Source organism: Plecotus auritus (assembly GCF_963455305.1).
Source record: "Plecotus auritus genome assembly, chromosome: X".
Lineage (NCBI taxonomy): Eukaryota > Metazoa > Chordata > Mammalia > Chiroptera > Vespertilionidae > Plecotus > Plecotus auritus.
This window is the reverse complement of record NC_137784.1, coordinates 8,361,742-8,379,614: the sequence shown is the minus strand read 5'-3', so window position 1 is coordinate 8,379,614 and position 17,873 is coordinate 8,361,742. Positions and strand designations below refer to the sequence as shown.

The 17,873-nt window shown below is 41.5% G+C and overlaps 1 protein-coding gene across 7 annotated transcripts in view; it reads left to right on the top strand.

Annotated features, from left to right (window-relative positions):
* The window catches only part of ASB9 (ankyrin repeat and SOCS box containing 9), a 38,517-nt gene that overhangs the window by 5,134 nt on the left and 15,510 nt on the right, over positions 1-17,873 (top strand). For 2 of the 7 annotated variants that reach the window (XM_080653400.1, XM_080653395.1), the window contains exons 1-3: positions 8,113-8,202; positions 8,388-8,630; positions 15,278-15,357. In XM_080653400.1, the coding sequence (XP_080509526.1) occupies positions 8,534-8,630; positions 15,278-15,357 (177 nt within the window). In that variant the 5' untranslated portion in view covers positions 8,113-8,202; positions 8,388-8,533. Of the gene's footprint in view, positions 1-6,925; positions 7,200-8,112; positions 8,203-8,387; positions 8,631-15,277; positions 15,358-17,873 lie in introns of those variants that run through there. The other 5 variants (XM_080653394.1, XM_080653399.1, XM_080653396.1 and 2 more) reach the window with 4 other exon arrangements.

Genomic DNA, 17,873 nt, shown 5'->3' with positions numbered 1-17,873 from the left:
TTTAAGTCCTTGATCCATTTTGAGTTTATTTTTGTGTATGGTGTAAGTTGGTGGTCTAGTTTCATTTTTTTGCATGTATCTGTCCAATTTTCCCAACACCATTTATTGAAGAGTCTGTCTTGACTCCATTGTATGTTCATGCCTCCTTTGTCGAATATTAATTGAGCATAGTAGCTTGGGTCAATTTCTGGGTTCTCTATTCTATTCCATTGATCTCTATGTCTGTTCTTGTGCCAATACCAGGCAATTTTGAGAACAGTGGCATTGTAATACAGCTTGATATCTGGTATTGAGATCCCACCTACTTTGTGCTTCTTTCTCAGGATTGCTGCAGCTATTCGGGGTCTTTTTTTATTACAGATAAATTTTTGGAAAGTCTGTTCTAGTTCTGCGAAATATGCCATTGGTATTTTAATGGGAGTGCACTGAATCTGTAGATTGCTTTTGGTAGTATGGACATTTTAATGATGTTGATTCTACCAATCCATGAACACGGTATGTTCTTCCATTTGTTTATGTCTTCCTCTATCTCTTTTTTCAGTGTCTTGTAGTTTTCTGTGTATAGGTCTTTTACTTCCTTCGTTAAGTTTATTCCTAGGTATCTTAATTCTTTTGGTGTGATGGTAAATGGGATTGCTTTTTTAGTCTCTCTTTCTGTAAGTTCATTATTGGTGTATAGAAATGCCATGAATTTCTTGGGGTTAATTTTGTATTCTGTTACATTGCCAAATTCATTTTCTATTGTTTTGTTTTGCTTTCTGTGAGTTAATTATTGGTGTATAAAAAAGCCATAGATTTTTGGGTGTTAATTCTGTGTCCTGCTACATTGTCAAGTTCATTTATTAAGTCTAATAATTTTTTGATGGAATCTTTAGGGTTTTCTATATACAGTATCATGTCATCTGCAAATAAGGACAGTTTTACTTCTTCTTTTCCAATTTGGATGCCTTTTATTTCTTCTTGTCTGATCGCAATGGCTATTACTTCCAGTACTATGTTGAACAATTAATTATTTTAATCTTTATTGTTGAAAGTATTACATAGGTCCTCCTTCCCCTCCATTATCTCTTCCAGCTCACTCCCGTTCCCCCTCCCCCAGGCCTTCACTACCCCATTGTCTGTGTCTATGGGTTATGCATATACTGTATGCATACAAGTTCATTGGTTGATCTCTTTCCACCTACCCTCCCCTGCCTTCTAAGTGAAACAAGCCAGTCAGAGAAAGGCAACTATCATATGATCTCACTCATATGTGGAATCTAATGAACCAAATAAACTGATGAAAAAAATAGACCGCAGCGATATAGAAGCATGAACAGACTGTTGAACCTCAGAGGGAAGGGAAAATATTTTAATTACCAAATACCCAATATTACCTATTCATATACCATGTGTCTCTGTCGCATCTATCCATTCATTATTTACTTGACTATATCCATCATCTGCTTTGACCCATTATTTAAAGGAATATGTTTGCCTGTGTCACTTGAAGATTTAAGCTTCAATTCTTTTAAAATCCTTTAAGTTATTTATAAGGTTGGGTATGTCATTCAACATCTTTAAGTTTTGTTGTTGTTCATTTTATTAAGGAACTGTTTGCCCCAAAGTGATTCTTCTTCCTGATATTTCTAATATTGCCACGTCAAATCAACCTGAGGTTTACAGATGATTCATTTTTCAGTAACAGTACTCATTGCAAGAAGATTTTATGCACTTAACACAAAGAGAACAGCTGATGTTTCAGAGACATTGCCTGAAGCTGTCATGGTGAGGGATGAACCTTGAATAGTCACAGCTTGTCAGGGGAGGGTGTGTGCTCTCTGCACTGGAGTACCTTATGCTTTCTCCCATCACAAATCATTGCCAGGGGCTGCTACTGCATGGTCATTTGCATACAGAATATATAATCTCCTTCCTTTAGCAGAGTACTAGGATGAACACATGGCCACACTCAGAATAGCAACTTCAAATATTAATATGAGTTTAACCTGTACAAAATTTATACCAGGTTTTTATTTCCATTTATTAATTATTCTTCCTTCACCATTGTTGTATCTTGAAAAATTTCCAACTCACAGAAAAATTGCAAGTATAATACAATGAATATTTGTATATCCATCATCTCAGTTCACCAATTAACATTTTGCCATATTTGTTTATCGCTCTATGTATGTATGTATGTATGCACATATGTTTATGTATATGTACATACACATAGTATATGCATATGTGTGCACACACCTACATAATATATATATGTAAGCACATGTGTAATTAATACATATACAAATATTTTCTAAATGAACCATTTGTGAATAAACCATGGACCTCATGATTCTTTACCAGAGCTTAGATTAGGATGAGGTAAGTGAGGCAGAAAATTTAGGGGGTCACCAAAAAAACTCATTCATTAAAATAAATATTTTAGTGCAATATTTTAAAATTCAATGTTAAAAAAAAAAAAAAGCCCATGATGCCCTAACTGGTTTGGCTCAGTGGATAGAGCGTCGGCCTGCGGACTAAAGGGTCCCAGGTTCGCTTCCGGTCAAGGGCATGTACCTGGGTTGCGGGCACATCCCCAGTAGGGGGCGTGCAGGAGGCAGCTGATCGATGTCTCTCTCTCATTGATGTTTCTAACTTTCTATCCCTCTCTCTTCCTCTCTGTAAAAAATCAATAAAAGTAAAAAAATAAAAATAAATAAAAAAGCCCATGATGACTATGACATTAAAAATTTTAAAGAGAAGCTGTTGTTTGTTTTATCACCCTGCATAACTGTACAATGATAATAGTGTTTCCAGTCAGCCTGAGGTTCTAGGACATGTAGCTGTTGGGTTTTTGAAGAATGACAATGCCTTTTGAACAGATTGGGCAATGTGGGCTTTATATATACTCATGTGTTTTGATTGTAGAGCCTGCATTAACTTTTTGAAGGAAAATGTGCACATAGGGGTGCACATTTCTCCATTTGTGTCATGCTCCCACATGGTTCTGCACTAAACACTTCAGTGTGCACCTCCCAAGAACACAGAGATTCTTCTACATAACTTGGTGCAGTGACCACATGCAGGAAGTTTGACATTGATGTACTATGATTATCTGATATACGTCCATTTTAAGTTTCCATGATTCTGGCACTGCTGTCTTTTATGCCTTGTCCCCTATTTCCCCCAAATCAGGATCCAGTAAAAGCTCATGCATTACATTTAGTTATCAAGTTTCTTTATTCTCCTTTCATCTAGAAAGCCTCCCCTCTTTTGTCCTTCACACCATTGACATTTTTGAAGAGCCCAGCTCCGTTGTTATGTAGACTATCTCTCAATTTTTATTTGCCTGTTTTCTCAAAAATACTTCATCATGACAGATTTTTAAAAACATTCTTGTTCGAGTCTTATTGTATAGCTAGCTGGAATAGGAATGAGTGACTGCTTTGTAATGAATGATGTTGCTTTGTAAAAGTAGAAACATCAGATATCTCAGCGTGCAGAGCCAGTTATGTGAGAATAACTGAAACAGATAGGATTTGTACTGGAAAAGTAGTTCATTCCAAATTATCAGAGGAAATGTATTCCTTTTAGGTTTTAAAGATTTTGTGCTAGAAAAATTGCTGACTAGAACAACAAGAGGTTTCAGCTCCTGGGCCAGCTTTGGCTGATTGGAGGTGACATTCAAGGCCCCGCAAGGCCTCAACAGGAAAGAGTCGCCATTAATGATGTCTGCCATGGACAGCTAGTTGAGGGGTGGGGCTGAGGATGTGGCTAGTGTTAGGACTGCACTAGATAAGAAGTGATTGTGGCCTTACTGCTGCTGCAGGCCATAATTCTTACCTAACCTGGGCCAAGTTTCTTGAACATGCAGACATACAACATCTAGGACTGACTAAAAGTTGGTAAGATTGTTCTCTTGTGGCTCATTGTAACTATTTTTCTATAAGCACAGCTCATACTTATGTAATTCAACTTTATACTCAGACAGATCTTTAAAAATGCATGAGCTTCTATTGTAATGGTTTTCTAATTTCCAACTAAAAGAACTGTTGTTAAATGGTTAAAAATAATTAGTTCCCATCCTCCAATATTCACAAGTGTTGATCAACATTATAAATATAACTAGAGGCCCAGTGCATGAAATTCGTGCACCCCAGAAGGGGGCTCCCTCAGGTCGGCCTGTGCTGTCTCGCAGTCTGGGAGCTCTCGGGGGATGTCTGACTGCTGAGAGCGGGCCTATGCTGGCAGTTGGACATTCTTAGTGCTGCTGAGGAGGTGGGAGAGGCTCCCACCAGCACTGTTGCACTCGCTAGCCATGAGCCCAGCTTCTGGCTGAGCAGCACTCCCCCTATGGGAGTGCACTGACCACAGGGGGCATTTCCTGTATCAAGTGTCTGCTCTCTGGTGGTCATTGTGCATCATAGCGACCGGTCATTCCACCATTGGGCTGAAACTGGCTCTCTGCCATCCCCCAAGGGGTCCCGGATTGCGAGAGGGCGCAGGCCAGGCCGAGGGACCCCACCAGTGGGACCCCACCAGTGCACGATCAGGGCCAGGGAGGGACGCAGGAGGTTGGCTAGCCAGGGAGGAACCATGGGAGGGATCCAGGGCATGTCCAGCCTGTCTAGCTCAGTCCTGATCAGCCGGACCCCAGCAGCAAGCTAACCTATCGGTCAGAGCATCCGCCCCCTGGTGGTCAGTGCACATCATAGCGACTGGTTGACTGGTTGATTGTCTGCCCCCTGGTGGTCAGTGCATGTCAAAGTGAGCAGTTGAGAGGCCTTAGCATATCATTAGCATATTATGCTTTGATTGGTTGAACGGCCAACTGGACAACCAGATACTTAGCATATTAGGCTTTTGTTATATAGGACTAGAGGCCCGGTGCATGAAATTCGTGCACGGTGTGTGTGTGTGTGTGTGTGTGTATGTATGTATGTATGTATGTATGTATGTCCCTTAGCCCAGCCTGCACCCTCTCCAATCTGGGACCCCTCGAGGGATGTCCGACTGCCCATTTAGGCCCAATCCCATCAGGATCGGGCCTAAATGGGCAGTCGGACATCCCTCTCACAATCCAGGACTGCTGGCTCCCAACTGCTCGCCTGCCTGCCTGCCTGATTGCTCCAACTGCTTCTGCCTGCCAGCCTGATCACCCCCTAACCACTCCCCTACTAGCCTGATCGACACCTAACTGCTCTCCCCTGCAGGCCTGGTCACCCCTAACTGCCCTCCCCTGCCAGCCTGGTCATCCCTAATTGTCCTCCCCTGCTGGTCTGGTGACCTCTAACTGCCCTCCCTTGCCAGCCTGGTCACCCCTAACTGCCCTCCCCTGCTGGCCGGGTCCCCCCCAACTGTTCTTCCCTGCAGGCCTGGTTGCCCCCAACTGCCCTCCCCTGCAGGCCTGGTACCCCCCAACATCCCTCCCCTGCAGGCCTGGTCCCCCCCAACTTCCCTGAAGTGCTGGTCCCCCCCACCTGTCCTCCCTGCAGACCTGGTCACCCCTAATTGTCCTCCCCTGCTGGCCTGGTAACCTCTAACTGCCCTCCCTTGCCAGCCTGGTTGCCCCTAACTGCCCTCCCCTGCTGGCCATCTTGTGGTGGCCACCTTGTGTCCACATGGGGCCAGCCATCTTTAACCACATGGGGGCAGCCATCTTGTGTGTTGGAGTGACAGTCCAATTTGCATATTACTCTTTTATTAGATAGGATAAGATTAAAAGCTGATTAACTCCCATGCAGGTACTAAGGCAACAACCTGGAAATCTTTATTGTCATTTTGGACAATAAACTTAAATTTGAGTATGGAATAACCTTATCTTCTTGGAATTTAATTAAAGGTAAATAAAGAAGCTGTTCTATGAAGATTTTACTCAGAAAGAAGGGTGATGGCATCCAGCTTCTCCATTATGCCCCTTTGTTAACTCCTTGTCATCCAGTCTAGTTGGGAGTAAATTTCTCCTTCTTTGCCAAATGCTTGTTTTATTGTTCTTCAAATCTTTCCTGTTGGAGTAGTGAACCATGTATATGCTAATTTTGCAAATAGAGTTAATAGTTAATTCTGCAAATAGAGCTGAAGGGCAATTTGGCAGTGCTGATCTCAATTTTAAGTGGACACCTTTCTTTCAAATTGAAAATTTTATTGAGATCGTTGTAAATTCACATGCAGTTGTAAGAAATAACTTGAAGAGATCTCCTGTGGCTTTGCCCAGTTTTACTTTTGCAAAACTGCAGTATAATATTGAAACTGGACACAATAGGTCTGAGGTCACCTGCCACTACTTGAGCCAAATTAAGCAGACACAAGGTTGAATCATATATGAGTGTTTATTCCAATAATGCAGGCAGTATGAGGAGAGCAGTTGGTCACCCTGGAAATTCTTCTCTGACCCCTCTTGCTGGTTGGTTGATTATATACATAAGAGGGAGAAGATAGCTACGTGCAGCTGTGAGCTGCAAGTGTAACATGGAAAGGGGAGGATAGGGTCTGCAGTCCGGCTTTCAGGAGCTCAAAGTCCAATAACAAGGTGGCTAATCTATGATGTTACAAACAGCTCAGCCCCTTCCTGGGACCAGAGAATGCTTAGCCTTCCTGAGAAAACTCCCAGAGGGGGTCAGGGTCCGGGCACAGCAACCATGTCAAATCATGTCCCACCCTTGTTCTGTTATCAAAATGTATTTCTTTTCTGAGTAATTGACTCATCGAGGCATCTTACTAGTATCTTTTTACAGCCTTGTTTCATCCTCCAGCTTCCCAGGGTCTGTAAGGAAACTTCTCATCTATAGCTAGTAAGGTGAATGATTATTAGACAACTGTGGCTCTATTCTTATTACATTCCCTTCCCCACTATCAATATCGCAACCAGGAAATTATCATTAACACAATCTACTAATCTCGTTCAGAATTCTTCATTTTGATTTGTACTCCTGTGTGTGTCTTTAGTTCTAGAGAAAGTATCACGTGTATGAACACACCTTTGACTCAGTATTTCCACTCTTAGGAATCTCTCCTCTAGAAATATTTGCATGTGTGCACAAAGTTGTATGGAAGGAAATAGGGACTCAGTATTTTTTAATCATAAATGAAATGGTAACATTCTGCCTCCATCTTAGGGAAATGATAAAATATTTTGGAACAGTATGGGATACTTCCAGTGGTGACTAAAAACAGGGACATAGTTCTATATGCTGAAATGTAAAGAGCTCCAAGACAAAGTAAGTGTAAAAAAATAGAACTATATGATAATATAATTACAATTATGTGAAAATTGTAAGGGGATAAATGTGTATGTGTACATGGAAATGTATTATGAAATATGAATGACTCTCCTCAAACTGCTAACAATGGCCACCATGCTTTTCAACTGAGGATCCATAAGTCTGAAACAGTGAGGCTATTTTGCAATCATTTCACAGCCAGACTCTGCTTGAGACTCACTCAGCCTTCCCTGATGGGGAAGCAAAACTGCCTCCTGAAAGAGGAGTAGCTGGAATCTAGGGATGCCCATCAGCTGGAACCAGCACCCAGAGGTGCGGGGACGCAGGACATATCTGCAAAGACACATGTACGAAAAGCAAGTATTTTGTAAAGGCGACACTTACACAAACTAAAACTTTATAATTAACAACAAAATAGCAGGCTTCTTTCATGCCCCCATGCTGGCCAGCAATCTATTTTCCAATAGTAACCATTAATTATTTACTTAGAAGTTAATGTATAATGTGTGGAGGAAGGGTGATATAGGGCATTTAATGAAATCCTTGCAGTTGGAAGGAAGAAAATAAAAGTTCTTTCTAAGCTTGCATGTTTGTAACATATAGACACATTTTCCCATAAGAAACTCCCAGAAAAATTGAAACCACATGTGCAGATGGCCAGGGCGTACTGGGCATGTTGCTGTGCAAGCAGTTCAGCAGGGATGCAGCAACACCAGCTTTGTCTGCTCTTGGGTTCTGGGACTTGTCTCAACAGGAAGCCCCCAAATAACGAAATGATCCCAGCAGGGGAATGAGGCTGCAGCCAGGAACAAGGTTTCCTTCACCCCCACCCTGTTCCTTCGCTCTCCAAAAGTTACAAAGTGTGAGTTTCCTTCCTGATAACCCCAAGCCTTCCTCACTGATTGGTCTCAGTTTTAGAAAGGACGTGACATCAGCAGCTTTATAGACTTGGGGCTAGGGGGCTGTCGTGGGCTTTAGCCAGCCTCGAGACAGCTAGGTGGTGCGTGTATCTGTGTGTGTGTGTATATGTGTGTGTGTGTGTGTGTGTGTGTGTGTGTGTGTGTGTGTGTGTGTGTGAGAGAGAGAGAGAGAGAGAGAGAGAGAGAGAGAGAGAGAGAGAGAGAGAGAGAGAAACAACCACAGGTAGTACTCAGATTACTGTGCCTGTTCTCTTCTCTGTTGCAGACGGCTATTCCTACTATCTGACCAGGACGGTGCAGTTTAGCCAGACACAGCACTGGAATTTCCCAGGACCAGGGAGAGCCTGGAATTTGGACTTTTCCTGACCAACTGAAGTGGAACAGGGAGCTTGACTGACTCAGGAGAGCACCATGGATCGCGAACCACCAAGCAGGACTGGCAGCAAGCCCTCGGGTCTAGGATTCTTTTCTGCCACCACCAGGTTTCTCTCAAATCCACTGATGGGAGGTGAGTTTAGGGGTTGTGGAATCAGAGTGCTGGGGAGGTTGGTTAATGGAGAGGGAGAGAAGAGGGCTGGGCAATTTTAGTGGCTCATTAGGAGATCTGTCCATGGGGCGGTTTGCTAGGCAGATGCACACAGCTTGCTAGTATATATTCTTTACACGGTTGTTCAAAAATGTGTCCACCACTATCTGCAGAGTCCTATAGATCTTAGAGAGCTGTCAGTGTTTATTTTCTGGTAAAAACTTTAACTCCAAAGGTCAAATATATCACATTACATTGGAGGTTTAAAAGTTACTTATAAATAGAAACATTTTTACTGCCAGAACATTTATTAAGACAATTTTGGTATTTGGAATTGAAGTGGGGCTGGGTTAATAAAGGATGTTCAAACATTGAGCACTGAAGTGATTGATTCACTGTAAAAGGAACCTTGCCCAGATGGTGTGGCTCAGTGGTTGAGTGTCGACCGATGGACCAGGAGGTCACGGTTCAATTCTGGTCAGGGCACATTCCCAGGTTGTGGGTTCAATCCCTAGTGGGGGGTGTGCAGGAGGCAGCCAATCAATAATTCTCTCTCATCATTGATGTTTCTATCTCTCCCTCTCCCTTCCTGGCTGAAATCAATAAAATATATATTTAAAAAATAAGAGGAACCTTATTTTTTAAAACGTTGGAGACAAATCTTACAGGAATGATTATCACCTGTTAGGTGGTGTCTTTGCTAAAGTATAGAGTCTACACCTCCAGGAAACAGTCATTTCCTGTGAGAATTCAGCAGGTTCCTGCTAACTGAAAGTATTTTGAAAAATGGTGTAGGCATTTGAGAAAAGATGATTATATCCAGCATCCTGGTAGACTGCTCATAAACTTGTAACCAATAAGCAGGCACCTGTGGTCATGTAGGACTTATTAATTTCCTACTATATAAGTGCTGAAAGGGGAAAAACCCGAAGGAATAAGACACAAAATGCTTTTCCTCTGAATTAATTGAACAGATAAGACTGCTCATTCATTCATTCATTCATTCTTTTATCCCATTTTGCTTGTAAAATGAGCAGAACACTCAACAGTGAGTGGGATTTGGATCTGCAAAGGCAGAACTGGATTAATCAGATGGGTTGAGCATAGACTTGGGGCAGTAGAAAGCAGAGTGGCACTGAAAATCACTTTTTAAAATGAATTTGATAAATATATTTGTGAAATAGTAAACCAATCAATATGGGAAAAATCAGTAATTCAGTGATTGACTTCCACAGGATTATTTTACAGCTAAGTATTATGTTTATTTTCATATGAAAGAGAGGTGCCAAACACTTTTCACTGTTGAGGGTTTCTAAAGATCCCAATCCAAACCTTGGTTGGGGCTGGATGAGTGGGTTGGGGTGGACAGGTGTAAATATACTCCAAAATACAGTGCTTAAAAAGTGAACACAGCCCTAACCGGTTTGGCTCAGTGGATAGAGCATCAGCCCATGGACTTAAGGGTCCCGGGTTCAATTCCGGCAAGGGCATGTACCTTGGTTGTGGGCTCGATCCCCAGTAGGGGGCGTACAGGAGGCAGCCGATTGATGATTCTCCCTCACCATTAATGTTTCTCTCTTTCTCTCTGTAAAAAGCAATAAAAATATTTAAAGTGAACACACTGTCACAACTAGAATGCAGAGTTTCTTAGAAAGTCTAGTGAGAACAAATTTGGAGAGATGAAGCCCGATAATGAGACTTCAAAAGGTAGGTGGCAGAGTTAGCTTATGAGGCAGAGAATTGGGATCCATAGGTGATTCTGGAACAGGGATCCAGCAATAATGAAGACTGTAGTAAATGAAACTGCTTGCCACAATCAGGATGGATTGTGGTGGGATCACAGGAAATTCTTGCGCTAACCCACAGGTTCTCAAACTCTCATGTGCACCAGCATCCCCTGGAGGGTGTGATAAGATGCAGAGGCTGGGCCCTACCCCAGGGCTTCTGATGCAGTGGTAGGTCTGGGATAAGGCTGGGAATCTGCATTTATAAAAGATGATGCTGATCGTGCTATTTGGGGACTACACCTTGAGAACCATTGCACTAATCCAAGCACGAACCTCACATTTGATCAAACTTAGAAATGACAGAGAAAGGGAAAATATGAGTGATCATTTCAAAAGAAAGATAAATCAGACTATTTGGGCCAAGGGAGAGAAAGCAGCCCAAATTGTAATGTTTTCAAGCCTAGATTAATGTCAGATAAGAGGGCTAGACAAAAGAAAAGTTGGGAGGGGGAGCTGCTTGGTAACAGTGAGGAAGGGAGATTAAGGAGTTCTATTTTGAACATAAAAGTTCCAGTGGCCAATGCACAGCCTGATGATGTGGGACTTAGGCTGGTGAATGATTACAGGGCAGGCTCTAAATCAGATAGGGTAGGAATGACCCTACCCAATCACATTCCAAAGACTGAAGGCAAATGCACCCACTCTCTCGGAGCATCTCTTTTTGTCCTCTTGACCTTGCAAAATGTTTCTTAGGATGGATACATTTATGCTTCTGTTGGCGTTCACCGGGGGCTCTCAGAGCTTCGTTAATAGCTCTTTTTAGAATGTACCAATTAGTGCATTTTAAATCTCTAATGAAATAATGGAAATTTAAAAAATAATTACAGAAATTACAATAAAAATGAAGTGGCAGCCTTTCTAATGTGCTGCAGTGTTTGATGGAGACTCAATTTAAAAGAAAGGTAAGTTTAATGTCACTAATTGGAGGACTTATGGAGTGTTTTTGTTAGGACAGCTTCCTGCCCCATTTTGGATCTATGGTATTGCCATTGACCTCATTTAGAATCTATTTTTTGGCGGTAAAACCAATAGACCCTGGCTGAACAAACACTGGGGAAGAATCTTTAACATACTGGTACCTCAAGGGCTTGGATAATGTGTTCTATACTGATAATGGCTCTTGAGTTTCAAAGAGTTTGGGGTCAGTGGAAAGGGGATTGTGACCTTGACTCTCCATAGTCTCCTGTGAGCATTGCCCATGTTCTGGTAGGAAAATGTCCCCTTTCCCATTGATTTTGCTCTTTCCAGTTATCAGCAGGAAGGCAGGCAAGGCAGCTTCTGGGTTTAATTTACATGAGTTGCCTGCTTGGGTGTGGGCTCTAGAAAACCCCGGAGAAAAATCTCTCCGATATCTCTTCAGGGTTTTTCAAGAGCTAAAGTGTGTGTGGACTAACCCGTGTTGAAATTATACCATTTGCTAAACTGTATACATATACATATACTGGTACATGTGTATATATACATATAAGTATACATATATAAATACAAACACACACACATATACATATATACATACACATACATAATGCATGCTCTCAATGCTAGAAAAATATCAACCTTTCATTGTCACAATTTTAAATTTTTTATGTAATCATTCAGTTGTTCAGAGACCGATGAGGCTAAAGTCCTTGTATAAATTTGAGATGAATTTTGGCTTTACAAAGGACCCACGTTTTTCTCTGGGCAGGAGTATAGGCACACTGTGATAGCCTTACTAACCTCTAGGTGGAAATGACTAATTTAGAAAGAGAAGTCTCATACAGTGCTGATAGAATATAAAGTGGTACAACTGCAGTTCCACAAAGGGCTCAACATTGTGTTACCATATTATACAGGCAGTTCTACTCCTAGGTGTATGCATACCCAAGAGAATTGAAAACACATCCACTCAAACATTTGTACATGAATGTTCTTAGCAGAATTATTCATAATAGCTCAGAAGTGGAAGTAACATAAATATCTATCAACTAATAAATTAATAAACAAAATGTGGTTTATCTAGATAATGGATATTACTTGGCCATAAAAAGAGATGAAGTACTGATACATACTACAATGTGGATGAACCTTGGAACATTATGCTCAGTGAAGAAGCCAGTTACAGAAGGCCAGATATTATCTATCCTAATAAAAGGGTAATATGCTAATTAGACCAGACGTCCTTCTGGACAAAGCAACGGTGGTGGGGGCCAAGGCAGAGGCAGTTAGGGGTGATCAGGCTAGCAGAGGAGAGCAGTTAGGGGCTATGAGGCCAGCAGGGGAGAGCAGTTAGGGGCCAATCAGGCCAGGAGGCAGAGGTGGTTAGGAGCGATCAAGCAGGCAGGCAGGTGAGCGGTTAGGAGCCAGGAGTACCGAATTGCGAGAGGGATGTCTGACTGCCAGTTTAAACCAGCAGTCGGACATCCCCTGAGTGGTCCCAGATTGGAGAGGGTGCAGGCCGGGCTAAGGGACCCCCCCATACATGAATTTCATGGAACTGGCCTCTAGTATGATTATGTTTATATGAAATGTCTAGAATAGGCAAATCCATAGAGACAGAAAAGAGACCAATGTTTTCCAGGGTTTGGTGAATTAGAAATGGGGAGTGACTGCTAATGGGCAAGGCGTTTCTTTTGGGGAAGATAAAGTTGTCCTGAAATTGACTGTGGTGATGGTTGCACTACTCTGAATGTACTAGAAACCATGGAATTGTAGATTTAAATGAGTGAATTGTACAGTATGTGATATAGAAGTCAATAAAGCTGTTAGATAGATATTGTCAGCCCCTACCACGTGTATCAAGACAATACCCGGTGCCTCTCAAAGACACATATGTCTATGCTCTGTAAATGCTACATTCTAAAGCTGGGGTACAAGACCTCAGGTAGCTTTTTTTCTCTTCAAGAAGTACATAATTCTTAATTTACACTAAATAGAAGGAGTGATGGTTCCATGATGAATGAATAGAAAGTAAAGCCCATTTTTGTCTACACTTGATAATGTAATTGCATCATTTTAATGAAATCTAAACAGATTTACCATTTAGGACCCAAATTACCTGTCTGGACTGTTTAGTCTGTCACCTCTAATTATCTGAGGTTGCCTCAAGAAAGGTTAAGAAGTGTGGCAGCTGAGCACTGTGAAGGAAAAACAGATTACTCATCATCACACGGTGATCTATTAGGGTCCATTTGCAAATCTGTTTACAACTGATTTTCAAAACCTTTTTAAATTTTTGGCTCTTCTCACAAAATTTGGTGTGGATGGTATTTTGCATTAGCACCAACAGGGCAGAATTAGTTGTCCTTTAATTCTAATGAGAGAAATATTTCTGTTTCTACGGTGTAGATTGTAGGCTCTAAGTGCTAGAAGCAGCAATATTTTTTTTTCTGAGAGAAGTAGGAACCTCAGAGAAGGCTTTGAGGATACCGGGTTTCTACTGAGCCTAAGGTTTTTGAGGTAGGAAAAGCCACTTCTCTTAAGGTGCCTCATGCACATCATTGAGCTCAGAGGAAAGCATTGGATGGGCAGTGTGTAGGTTGACTCATTCAGCTTTCTCTTACCTATTACATGCTTCATGAATCCATCTGGGAAGATGGTAATTTGTTCACTGGGACAGATTTTCCAGGACATTGCTAGCTCCATGGAGCAGGCAGATCTCAGTCAATACGTGTCAAGTACAAAGCATTCTTTCCTCCTCCTTTATGGCCTTTCAACTTGCAAGGCATCAGTAACCACCCTGGTTCTCCAGGTCTTCTCAGCTTTTAGGAAACAGCAGTCCCTTTACAAGATATGACTGGCATTAGACCACTCTGCCTTGTCTGTGTGCAGTAGTGGGCAGAGCTGGAACTGAAGTGGGCAGAGCTGGAGCTAAAACAAGCTCAGAAGAGCTTTTTCACATTCTGACTTCCTGCATTTGTTCTGGAAATCAGTCGCAGTTTAAGACAAGAAAAATTCAGGTCTATGCCTCGTTCAGATTACATCCACACTCAGTTAGAAAGAGGAAAGCATTTAATGTGTGGGGATAGGGTTTACAGGCTTCCTTCCTAAGAATGTGGGTTCCTTCCAAATGGTTGTGGAACAAATGTGCTATTTTAAATAACAGTGATTATGGGGTGTAATCAAGACTCTGTTTAGTGTTAGAGCATGATAATAATAATATCTAATAGGTATTGAGCCATGGTTAAGTGTATTGCTGTTCTCACTTTACAGAGAAGGAAACTGAAGCTTAGGGCCTGTCCAGGGACCCACAGCTCAGAAAAAACCAAGTGGGTCTGAATTCAGAGCTTTCTCTTAACCAAATTAGCACACTGCCTTTGGGAGTAAATAATGTCCCTGTTACAAGTCAGACTGAGCTCTGATTTGCACTTGATACTGGGACAGGAGGTATAGATTTAGATTTAGATATGATTCCATACCTAATGGTGTATGTAATTACCTTATTACTACTATTAGTATATGGCACTGTTTGCTGAGATGCCAAAGTTTGTATTTCATGTAGGAAACTAGACTGGCAACTGCAGCTTAACACATTAATGCTGGTAATTAGTGAAGCTCTAACTTAACTAAATGGACCATTTGAAATCAGTGTGTAAATGGAAGTATAGTAATCCATCTGTCATCCCAGTCTACCTCTTTTGTCCTTAGTTTGGACACTGGATGTAGTTCTTTAGCCACATAGACATTTCTAATAAACTGTGTACAAAAACCATCAATAAAGGGGAGAAATGCTGAAGTCCTGATAGGGCTTTTGGTTGATTGACTCCAACCAATAATGCCCATTAGGCTATGTGATGGACAAGGATGAGCCTCTGGTCTAAAGTACATAAGCTGGATGTAACCTGTTCCTCCCTTTCCATACAGAGGCTGAGTCTGATTGGTCTCCAGTGCATGAAGCTGCAATCAATGGGCGTCTGCTCACTTTGAGGAATCTCATAAGCCAGGTAGGTAGCTTTTTGAGAAAAAAAAAAAAAGATAAACATTAAGCACATCCTATTGCTCACCACACTGAGAAAAAAATCATAGTCTGATATCCTATCTAATGAAGAGGGAATATGCTGATTGACCCTCACACCTTCACAAAGATGGCAGTGCCTGCAGCCAATAAGGAGGGAATATGCTAATTGACTACCCTGCCCTCAAAGATGGCAGCACCCACAGCCACAAGATAGTGGCACCCAGTCCCCTCAGCCCTGCCAGGGCCACAGGCACCCGGAAAGGCCAGGCCCACCCCTGCTGTGCACCTGCCTCTAGAGTCCCCCAGTCCCCTAAGCCCCCCAGCCGCCCAGGGCTGGCCTGAAGCACAGGCAAGCCTCTGATGGTGGCTGCCCAGCCGCCCAGGGCTGGCCCGAGGCACAGGCAAGCCTGGGATGGCAGCTGCCCAGCTGCCCAGGGTTGCCCAAGGCTCAGGTAACCAGGGCCGGCCGAGGCTTGTGCTACCGGCAGTGGCAGCAGCAGAGGTGTGATGGGGCTTTGCCTTCACCTGATCGCCGGGTCACCTCCCGCCCCTGACAGCTCCCAGACTTTGAGAGGGGGCAGGCCTGGCTGAGGGACGCCCTCCTCCAGTGCATGAATTTTCATGCACCGGGCCTCTAGTTAAGATGTAAATTCCTCTTCAGCAAAGTGAGGCAAATCCCATCCTATCCAACCATTTTTAAAATTTGGAGGCTGGGATAATACTAGAATTTAGTACAATTCTATGCACATAGTAGGTACTATAATAAGTATCTATTAAATGAATAAAGGGAAAATTTAGTGTATTTAAGTTTCTTTACTTTATTCAATAGACTATGTCCTTTAAAATTATCATGTAATTTTGGTTCTTAACTGTAGTGATTTTGCCCCATAAGGGACATTTGACAATGTCTGGAGATGTTTATGGTGCTCACTACTGGGAGTGGGTATGGTAGGGTGATACTGGCATCTAGCAGATAGAGACCAGGAATGTCACTAAACATTCTACATTGCACAGAGCAGTTCTGCACATCAAAAAATTATCTAGCCTAAAATGTTAGTAGTTCTATTGAATGTCCAGTTGATAGTTGCTCTGCCCAGTTTGATATTAATTTTAAGTCACCATTCAAAATTCTAAAGTTTTTGTTCAGTATGTTCTGTTCTCTGAGAAGACAATAGATCCTTTAAATTAGGAGCACTTGACCTTTTTTGACCATAGTCCCCTTGGAAAGTTTGGCAAAGTCTATAGTCCCCTTCTCAGAGTAATGTTTTAAATACGTAAGACATAATACAGAGAAAAGCTATCAAGATATTACATGACAAATGTGTGACATAGTAATATATGCACTTCTTTATTAATGCATCAAAGAAGATTTAGTGGTGATTCTAATGACTACCATAATTTCTAAGTTGGATGAACATATATTTTGGCTGTTTTAAATATTTGTAAGAATTGGTATGTAATAAAAATACCTGTGATTCCTCTCCATGATAGTCCTATAAACTGTTATTACTACTGTGGTTTAATGTCTACATCAATAATTGAATAAATAATTGAAGGACATGATACATATCAGGCAGTGGTTAGTGAAAATGAATGTGCTTTCAAAACAAATTCCAATTTCATGGATTTTTCTAGAATAAACAAGTCTCCTATTAGAAAGCAATTTCTAAAGAAAATTTTCAGACTACCCTAAGTCCCTATCTTAAGCTGTTTTTGATAGCAACAGCTTATTATAAGTAGAAATATAGATAGTAACACTAGCTAAAAGAAGTTAAGCTTCTTCTTGGATTAAATGTAACATTTACCTTATTTTAATAGGATGAAAAATGATCATTGCAGCTTTTATATGTCACTTATTAAATTGAACTCATACTCATTTATATTCAGTATTTATACGTTTACCGAACATCAGCCAGAACTATGCCTTTATCTAAGCTCTATCTCATTATTTGGGCAAGTTATCTTTGTGGAAACTCAATTTCTATCTTTATAAAATGAGCATTCCAATACCTGTCTGCATTAGTCAAATCTTCCTGTGTAACAAACCGCCTCAAACTCAGTGGCATATGCGATAAACATTTCTTGCTAACAAGTCTTTACATCAGCTGATCAAGGCTGGGTTTGGCTTCAAGCTGTGGGTTGGGTGCAGCTCTGCTGAATACATACGTCTCCCATCCTTCTTTGACCACTGGCTACACGAGAAATTTTCTTCTCATGGCAAAAGACTGGTACATAGTAGGGCAAGCCCAACAATGCAAGAGTACATGCAGGAATAATTCCTTGCTGTGGAGCTCATCAAAACAATAAGCCAACATTTGAGAGGACAAGAGAGAGAGAGCAAAATGAAAGTCAGTCTTGAGTATATGTACCTAAGAGTCAAATTGTTGGGTCATAAGTATATATATCATCAACTGTAATAGATACCGTCAAGCTTTTCCTGAGTGGTTGTGTCATATTACATTCCCATCAGCAGTATAAAGATCCTTTTTTGTTTTTGTTTTT